This window comes from Otolemur garnettii, unplaced genomic scaffold (assembly GCF_000181295.1).
Source record: "Otolemur garnettii isolate 467f Iridium unplaced genomic scaffold, OtoGar3 scaffold00013, whole genome shotgun sequence".
Lineage (NCBI taxonomy): Eukaryota > Metazoa > Chordata > Mammalia > Primates > Galagidae > Otolemur > Otolemur garnettii.
Window position 1 is genome coordinate 17,075,924 of NW_003852408.1, and position 9,678 is coordinate 17,085,601.

The 9,678-nt window shown below is 39.2% G+C and overlaps 1 protein-coding gene across 1 annotated transcript in view; it reads left to right on the forward strand.

The window, feature by feature from the left end:
* Positions 1-9,678, forward strand: part of ABCA12 (ATP binding cassette subfamily A member 12) — a 174,594-nt gene that overhangs the window by 80,009 nt on the left and 84,907 nt on the right. Inside the window, exons 8-9 of the mRNA XM_003784975.1 lie at positions 322-434; positions 6,115-6,190. Of these exons, the coding sequence (XP_003785023.1) occupies positions 322-434; positions 6,115-6,190 (189 nt within the window). The remainder of the gene's footprint in view (positions 1-321; positions 435-6,114; positions 6,191-9,678) is intronic.

The window sequence follows — 9,678 nt, forward strand, 5'->3', positions numbered from 1 at the left end:
GAAAGTTGCTTTCCCTGACCACTTATCCATAAGTCATAGAAAAACTTGATGTGAACTTTGCTCTGTTAGTTAAGCCCTGTGAGTCCTGAGCTTTTGGAAGCCTGAAAACTGAAAAGTGCCCTGTCCTGGTTTAAGAACACTTTGTTGGGATTTTGTACATGAACAGACAAAGAAGTAATTAAACTACAAAAACAACACCTTGTCTTTTATGTTATAAAAATAATTTTCTATGCCACAGCCACTTTCTCCTTGAATAACCTTTAGTTTCTATCCGCAAACCCTGAACACACAATCTGATTTAATTGTTTCTCGACTCCTTAGTGCGCTGCTGGTGGTACAGAAGGTTTATCCACGTGTCGCAACTAACGAAGGTTTCAGAACCCTCCAGAAGTCTGTTAAACATCTGCTGTACACTCTGGACTCCCCAGCTCCAGGTATTATATTTCCATCTTACTGTATTAAATTCAGTGTCACAAAGCCCACTGGAAACATAAAGCAGAGTGCAGCGGAAGTAATCACGTAGAGATGATATTACTCTCAGGCAAGGACAGATGCTACAAATAAATCTGGATCTCTGGCTAATCAAAGTGTGGAGAAAGGGAGAATGGGCCAAAAGAGCGAAGTACGACTTTCTAGGGGTTTCATTTAGGTGAAAATGATCTCTCTTGGCTTGTAAAACTATGTTTATGCTTGGTGTGGAAAATAAATATTGGGGAATAACCCTCAATAAATATGTTTCTACCACTTCTTTTTGGAACAACAGTCTAAGCCAACATGTGGAGTTTTGCCTTTATTCCTACATTTTGATTTTTAATCAAGAGGAATCTTTCGTTGATAAAAATATACCCCTCAATCACCCGTCTTGAAAAGGCATGATGGACTTCAGCACATGAGTAGATCGGTGTAAGTCCACGGTCGTCCTAGTAAGACAAGGTATACCAGGTAGTTAATGAGTCAGAAGACGCCCCCTTGGCATGTACAGAATAGCATTATTTACCACGGACGTAGGAACACAAGGTATATATATATATACACAGAAGCAAGAGAGGTTTGGGGATGTAAGGAATGACTCCTACTTGCCAAGTGAAATGTTTGGTTAACATTGACCTCTACCTGAATGAATTTACAGTGATGCTTTCTTCAGTGAGTTTGTCACCTTTTAAGTAAGCAAAGTTGTACCTTTGGATTAGAAAGTAAGTGTCCCGAAAACATCAGGTCAAAAGGCGATGGATTATTCACTATATTGTTTTCCTGAAAACATCAGGTCAAAAGGCGGTGGATTATTCATTATACTGTCTTAAAACATAAATTTTCATATGAAAAGCACCTTTGTGGAGGCTTTGAAGAATTCTCACTGCAGTGTCCAACATGCTCTTGGGTCCTAGTATCTGTTAGTCTGTAGCTTTTTTTTTATTAAATCACAAACACCTAGATCATGTCTACATTAATGCATTTATGGGGTACAGTGTGCTGATTTCGTCTAGAATTAGGAACGCTTACATCGCAATGGTTAATATAAGCATTTTTTGTATCTATAATTACAGAACTAAGTAATGATTAGTTTGAAGATGGACTGTTGTTAAATTTATTTATTTATTTTAGGGTTTTATTAGACAAAAAGGGATACAGAAGGAGTAAAATGCACCAGAGCTACTGGCAAAGGGAAAGACCTGAGTTGGAAGTCTTTCCTGTTGTTAAATTTAATAATCTTGACATACAGTAGAAAAATAGGCCTATGCTTAAAAAAAAGAAAAAAAAAGTCCAGGCGATGAGACCAGACAGTGCACTAACAAACACTAATTGCTTCCTCTGTCTTCTTTTTATATTTGCATTCTAAAGACTTGAGAACTTCACACGTCTCCTTACCATCCTTTTCCTTTTCATCTTGAGACTCACACCTTATAATTAATATAAAGTGATAAAGTTAATTTTTTTTTTAACAAAAGACAAAAGCTCACCAGTGCCTTAGAAGCTGGGGAAGTAAGCTCCTTAGTAACTAGGCAGCAAAATACTTTTCTTGGTGAACAATGTAATTCAGTCATCTTCAATATTTAACAATGGCCATGTCTTAGGTCTGTGAATGTGCTAATGATTTTGACAAGTATTAAAACATGTCTGGGGAGTCAAGATGACAAGGGAATACATCAAGGAAATGATTTTGATGTGTAAAATTTAACTTTTATTTGTTTTTATATTTAATGAGCTTGTGATTTCATAAGACGGGAGAAACCAATGTAAATGCATTAACTTCAGTTCCTAAACATCAGTAAACCCAAACCTCTACCTGCTTGAGCAGAAATTTTATAGCCTTTGAAAATCCTCCTGGTTATTTCTGGGAATCTTGCAAGGAGCTCACACTTGTCATTGAAGGCTAGACTACTGACTCTAGTTCAACAGTGCAGTAGTCTGTGGCCGCAAGTGCAGACACCTGACCCATGGCCAGGCTACACCCTGCTTACTCCTCATGGTGTTCAGAAGTATTTTAGAAGAGAATATCATACTTTCTCCCCTGATTTTCCACTCTATTATGCTGGGACGGGGTAGTGTCTCATAGCAAAGTTGCTTGGGACCTCTCTAATGTCTCATGGGGTGAAGATAGCTTTGTGGGTCTCACACTCTCTTAAAAATAAGGAAAATAATAGGTAGTGTTTCATGTGTCAACCCTGAGTGCTTTATTATCTTAAATTCCTTTTATATCCAAAATTATTCTACAAGATAAAATTATTATCCTATTTGCAGAGACAGAGACTGAGGCATGAGGGGGCTGGGCACTTTGCCTATGCTACACATTCAGGAAGTTTCTAAACTGAGATTAGAACCTGGATCTGTCTGTCCCCAAAGTTGAGTCCCTTGAGCTCTTTTATGGATGGCCTCACTTACATTTTTTCTGGGACATACATACCCTGCTTCTAGGGCATATCACTGGGACATGCAAGTATCTGCTTGACCTCAAACCTGGGCCCACTCAGAGTTCGGCTTCTCACGCCCTACTCCTTCCCACGTGAGCCTTATTTCAGAGCCATGCCTCATTCCTCTCCACTCTCTGATTTCCACACCCCTCCCTCACCTGATTGGATCTCTGCTCCAACCTGAATTATGAGTACACTTCAAGATTTCTTCAGAAACCTTCTCGGCAGCTGTGACATTAGAAGATGCTAATTAACACTTGAAAATAAGGTTGTCTTCTCACTTCCTATCTTAGGGGATCTAATTCTCAGCTGTGTCCCAGCTAGGATCCCTGCTACCCAGTTAATAAGCTTCAGTATTTCCATTTATAAATGCTGAGTTTGGAGAGCAGAGATTACCTTTGTGACTCATGGGAATTTGCTCCTTTGCAAAGTAGTAAATTATATGAAATTATGCTTTTACATAGAAAGCAATCCTTTTTGATGAGAAGAGATTATCTCTGGATAATATTTCTTTCTACATCTCAGGGCACTAATTTTAAACATGCCCAATCCTACAAAGGAAAAAGAAGTAAGATTTCACTTTTTAAATCTTTTTCCACTTCATAAAGACCTGTTGAGTATAGTATTTCTTTCAAGATACTTGATAGTTCTCAGTGTCTAGAGGAAAAAATCCCTATTTAACTTCAGGGTCAGGTCTGTCATTGACAGTATAAAGTTAATTTTCTGTTAGTTACGTATTTTAAAAGCTTGATGAAAAAGAGAAATTCTGTAGCCATTTAGTATACAAGTGCCAATGAACTTGCTCAGCATCACATGGGAGTTAAAAATGAGCAAGATTCATAATTTCCAAGGCATGGAAACAACCTGAGTGCCCATCGACCCATGAATGGACTAACAAATTGTGGTATATGTACACCACGGAATACTATGCAGCCATAAAAAAGATGGAGACTGGGTGGTGCCTGTGGCTCAAAGGAGTAGGATGCCAGCCCCATATACCAGAGGTGGTGGGTTCAAACCCAATCCTAGCCAAAAACTGAAAAGAAAAAAGAAAGATGGAGACTTCACATCTTTTATGTTTGCCTGGATGGAGCTGGAGCATATTCTTCTTAGTAAAGTATCTCAAGAATGGAAGAAAAAGTATCCAATGTACTCAGTACTACTATGAAATCAATATATAATTACCTACACATTCATAACTTAACTATAGTCCTGAAAGTAGAAGGGAAGAGGAGAGAGAAGGGAGGTAAGAGGAGGGAGGATATTTGGGAAGACCTCCCTAATGTGCATGAAGCAATGGTACATTTCAAATCTATTAAGGAAAGAGTGTAATTGTGATGGATATGTTAATCAGTTCAATGTAAGCATTTTACATTGTATATCAAATCAGTACACTGAACCCCATAAATGCATCATTGTACACAGTTATAATTTAATAAAAACAAACAAATAAATATCAGAAGACCACCTTAAAAAAAATAAGCAAGGAGTAGGGTCCCGGCCCCATATATAGGAGGTGGTGGGTTGAAACCCTGCCCCAGCCAAAAAGCTGCAAAAAGAAAAGTCAAGATTTGATCTTGGAAAAACAGGTTTATATATTTTTACATTGCAGAAGCATAAATCTCAACAGATTTCTATTTTTGGTTATTCTATATACAGAAGCCAATAAATAATAGGTATTACTATTAAGACTGAGATTTTTTTATTCTGGGCCTCTTCATTCTTGGCCCTTTTACCCGCTGATGCATTGCTATCGTGACAGCAATAACATTCAGCTGCACCTTAAGCAGAGCACAGGAGAACTCCACTCCGCTGAACAGGAAAACTGAAAAAGCCACTCCACCAGTTTCCAGGGGCCGTACAAACACTGCTTAAACTGGAATGATACAGGAGATAGACAAGGAAGTTTCAAATCTGGGTAGTCCTTTATACGCACATGCCAGTTTAAATAAACTAAACAATCAGTATCAGAAAAACATAGATAATTGCATAGTTTTTGCAAGGACCTTTTAAAAAGGCTTTAGAATCCACTAACTAGAGACAAGAGGAAAACTATTAAGACCAGTGATAAAATACCCCCTTAACAGAAATCAGGTCAATGTTTAAAATGACACCGTTGAGGTGAGGTGTACTGGATTATTCAGAAGGAATGAGTGAAATCTGCAGAGAAGACGCAGATAAATGTATCATTTCCTTTAAGGAGCTAAATGAAAGCAATGGATTTATATAGTGTTTTTATTTCTGCAGTGGCCACTTAAAACACTTTCATTTTCAGTTTTTCACATGAATGAGGTTGCACACTTACTCTTTCATGATACAACCTTATGCACCAGACTGAATCAGAGATATATTTAACTAGTAGGAACAACTTGAGTTGTTGTATTAGATTTTTGCCTGTGGTTTCCATTAGAAGCAGAACTTAGTGACTGCCTTCCGTAATCTGCACCTTCATATTATTTGAGAGCACTCAGAACAGTTCTGTTAACATTAGTCAATTTCCATTTACAGCTGCATTCAACTGAGATCAGTGGCTGCTGATAGAAAATGTAAATTAGTGATGGCAGACGTTTCCTAAGGCTACGTTCTAGGCAACTGAAGGCAAAAACTATCCAGTGCCCCATAAGACTAAAATTGGCTTCACTTGGTTAACAAATCATGTGGTAGTCAATCTTTGTTATGATAGTCAAGCAGGGGTCCTCAAACTTTGTAAACAGGGGGCCAGTTCACCGTGCCTCAGACCATTGGAGGGCCGGACTGCTGGCCCTAGCACAAGTCAGCTGCTAAGCAGGACAGGCAGCAACGGAAAAAACACCCAATGGGCTGGATAAATGTCCTAGGCAGGCCGCAAGTGGCCCATGGGCCATAGTTTGAGGATGCCTGGTCAAGACTCATCCATGACCCCACGTATACAGGCATTCGGGTAAAATAATATAGTGGTTTGTTGTGTGGAGAAAGAATTCATTAAAAATGCATGTGCTTGACATTGGGATGATTTGGAGTAGAAGGCATCTCTTTCCTATAATATCCTAAATGTTTCCAGCAGATAGAGCATGAATGTCTTTTGTAAGATTCTTTAGAGAAAGATTCTGAAGATTTCTGCATTTTCTTCTCATTATTTTGACCTGGGATGGGTTATGCTGGGGAAAAATATAAATCTTTAAGCAAACATGTTAAATGTTTACCTCCATAACTATTGATACTTTAGGTGACTCTGGTAATATAACGCACATGTGGAGCGAGGATGATGGACAGATACTTTCTCCAGGCAGTCTGGCTGCACAGTAAGTCTTTGTTTCCTTCTAAACTAATAGCTAACTTGGCTGAATAAACAATCAAAACAATTTATAAGTGTAATCCTCTTACTAGTGTGTAAATCTATGGGATCCAAAAATCAACTATTGACTGAGCAAAGGAAAGCACATAGTTGAGGTGTTGTAAAGTTGTTTTTGGTATTATTCCATGATGCTTGTAGATAACACAACAGGAGGATCTCTTTCTTGGTCACCTGTTGCTGATGAGGATAATCTAGCCGGAGGTCTGGTTGCCAACTCTTTTAAGGTCTTTCAATCATGAAAAATGTATGAGCATCTGTCTTTGTCCGTGCAGGCTGCTAAAACAAAATACCGTAGACTGGGCAGATTGTAAACAATAGAAATGAATTTTCCATAATTCTGGAGGCTGGCAAGCCCAAGATCAAGGCACCAGGAGACTCAGTGTGGGGGGAAGGCCAGCATTTTGACTTACAGGTGGCATCTTCTCACTATGGCCTGACATGGTAGAAAGGGCAAGCTCACTTTCTGGGGTGTCTTTTATGAGGGTATTAATTTCATTCATGAGAGTCCTGCTCTCATGACCTGTTCACCTCCCCAAAGCTCCGCCTCCTAATACCATCATCTTTGGTGGGTGGGAGTTTAACATAAGAATTTGGGGAGGGCACAAACATTCAGACCATAGAGGTATCCAATTTTTCACATCACTATTTCTTTTAGTTTTCAAAGAATCCAAAATTTTTTTTAGAATCAAAATATTTTTTAATTCCCAATCAAGTAAGGGGAGGAAATTGTTTGCTCTCACTGGTATTCAGGAGGCGAACCTGTTAACAGGTAATAATTTTGACCTTTTATTGAGATCTATAAAGTTCCAGGAGTAGGCAGTGGAAATATTAGCGGCAACTATGGTGTCTAAAAACCAGCCATGTAAGCAGATCCTGAAGTAACTGTAATAATTATGGTGGGAAATGGAAGCTGTGGCTGGTAGTAGCCAATTGAGGTAAATTCCTGTAGTTCAAGGCAAATTTTAGACTACATGGCCTATTAATTAAAGGTTCCTTTACCCTATAAATTATATACTCTTGAAATTATTTGACTTTAGTCCCAGAGGATATATTTTTGTGCCAATGGAAATGGATACAGATAGTAGTACTTATTTTTTAACCATTCATTTCTTTTTTGAAAATGGATTCTATGTTATTGTTTGTGAACTTTGTATTTAATGAGTTGTCCAAATTCAAGGCCAAATCCTGACCTACACAGCCACCTCCTGTTTCCACTGCCACCTTGTTCTCTAAGGTGGCTAACCCAGCTGGTTCTCCCCAAGCAACTGACCCCCGGGCAATTTCCCTCTAGCCAGGGTGCCAGATTCCAAGTATGTATGTCTTCTAAACATCCTCTATAGCCATCAAAAGCAATAATAAAACAAAGAACTTTAAATTGAGATAACTAGATGTTATTGCTGGAGCCAGGTATTTTTATCAGAGCCTGGGGCATCCACAGCACTGATAATGCCAGTGCCACAGAACTGCAAATTTCACAGCAAATGTCGTTAGGTGCTGACAGCTAGCTGACAGTTTATTAGGAAGAATTCAATACTTTTAAGATGGCTCTTGTTGTGATTGATGAAATTAAGGGATTTCTTATCTTCAGACTTCCTTTCCATTCCTGCTTTAAAATAATCACAGAGTGGCAATATGAGCATAAGATAAAAGATTTTTTGGCCCAGAATTTTCTAAAGAAAGCTGCTCAAAAATACTTCCCCCCACAGCACTTTCCTTTCCTTATTATGCTTCTTCTAGGGGCATTACTGTTACTGTTTCATATTTGTGTGTGTGTGTGTGTGTGTGCAGGCGCCTTTTATTGTAAGCACTCTTGGGAAGTGGGTAGGATTTTGTGTAAAGGCTATACAAAAGTCCATTAAATGACTTAAGGGAGTAATTGAGTGCTTATGCCCAAACAGTGGCACACAGACATGGAACCTAAACTTGGGGTGTCTATCAAACACATTTTCAAAAATCTGGGTAATCACATGCTCTTTATGTAACTAAGAGAATGGCTTAGATGGTATTTCAAGGTCAATTCTATGTCAACTGTGCTCCTTTTTAAGCTTGACAATACGCCATGGGAATCTCTTGTTCCAGTCCATCTGGAAGATTAGGCCAATATTTTTCTGTTGAGCAGTACACTGGGTGGAAATTGCTCTGTGCTATAATAAACATGACAGGGAGGAAGACAAACATGAATAAGGAAGGAAAATATTGGGCAGAGTGGGGCAAGGAGAGAGAGGAAAGGGAGGACCACCTCACTGAGGCAGAAAACCACCCCGCATGGGCCCATCCAGAGATGCCTCATTGCATTGGGCATCTCTCAGGTAAACAGCCAGTCAGCTCTGCAGCTTCCTGTATTTCTTTTACTGGTGCATTTATCCTTTCAATAGCTGTGAAGCCTTTGATATACAAAACTAAATATTCTAGGACAGGGATGTGGTTGGGCTAAGCAGGGAGCTGGATACAAAATTAACTGGAACATTCTTTCAAGTTCCTCACAGAAGAAATAAGTTTATCTTGAAATCTATGTTCACTACGATAGCCAAATAAAATAAATGGATTATTTCTCCTTCCCACAAAAAAAAAGAAAAAAAAAATAGATGTGGTAAATTCACAGTTATTGCTATAATTTCTTTTTTTCCTTTTTTCATGTTTTGGATTCTCAAACCTAGTTGGTCTTTATACTCTTCTTTCTGATCTGGCTTCCCATTTCCTCCACATCCTAAGAGACACTCTTCTGAAAGATTCCAAAAGGCTTGTTCAGGGATTTTTGTCTTTGGATAGTGCTGTGAGTACACGGATCATTTTAGACCTTGACTTCACTTAACTCACTGATGTCATGGGTGATGATAACGCCCAGAGAAGTCCTGGACACTTGACAATATCCAGGTGATTTGATATAATATTGGTCACATGTGCAGCAGGGCCATTTGTGTTGTATGTCACACTCCTGTTGGATTTGCAATAGTTATGATGTGATTTAGAAGTTTCCCTGATAAAGGATTTCTTTTATCTAGGACAGAAAGTTTAGCCTCAGAATATGGGTTCCTGTCCTTCATGTGTGAACAGATCGGTGGCATTGCTTGTGTACAGCTGTGGGCCCCATCCCCGGGGGCAGGGGACAGACTGATAGCCCTCTGTGGCCTGTTAAGAACCCAGTCACACAGCATCACCTCCTGAATTCCCCTCTTGTTCCGTCTCTCCCTCATTCCCCTATCCATGAGAAAAGCGTCTTCCATGAAACCAGTCCCTGGTATCAAAAAGGTTGGGGACTGTTGGCAAGGAGGCTTTGAGAAATAGTAAGAATAACTGAGTAAAAGGTCAAAAATCTGGGACAGGTACACTCGCACACACCTATCATCCTAAAACCTTGGGAAGCCAAAGTAGCAGAATTGTTTGAGGCCAGGAGTTTGAGACCAGGCTGAGCAACATACGGAGAGCTCATCTCTA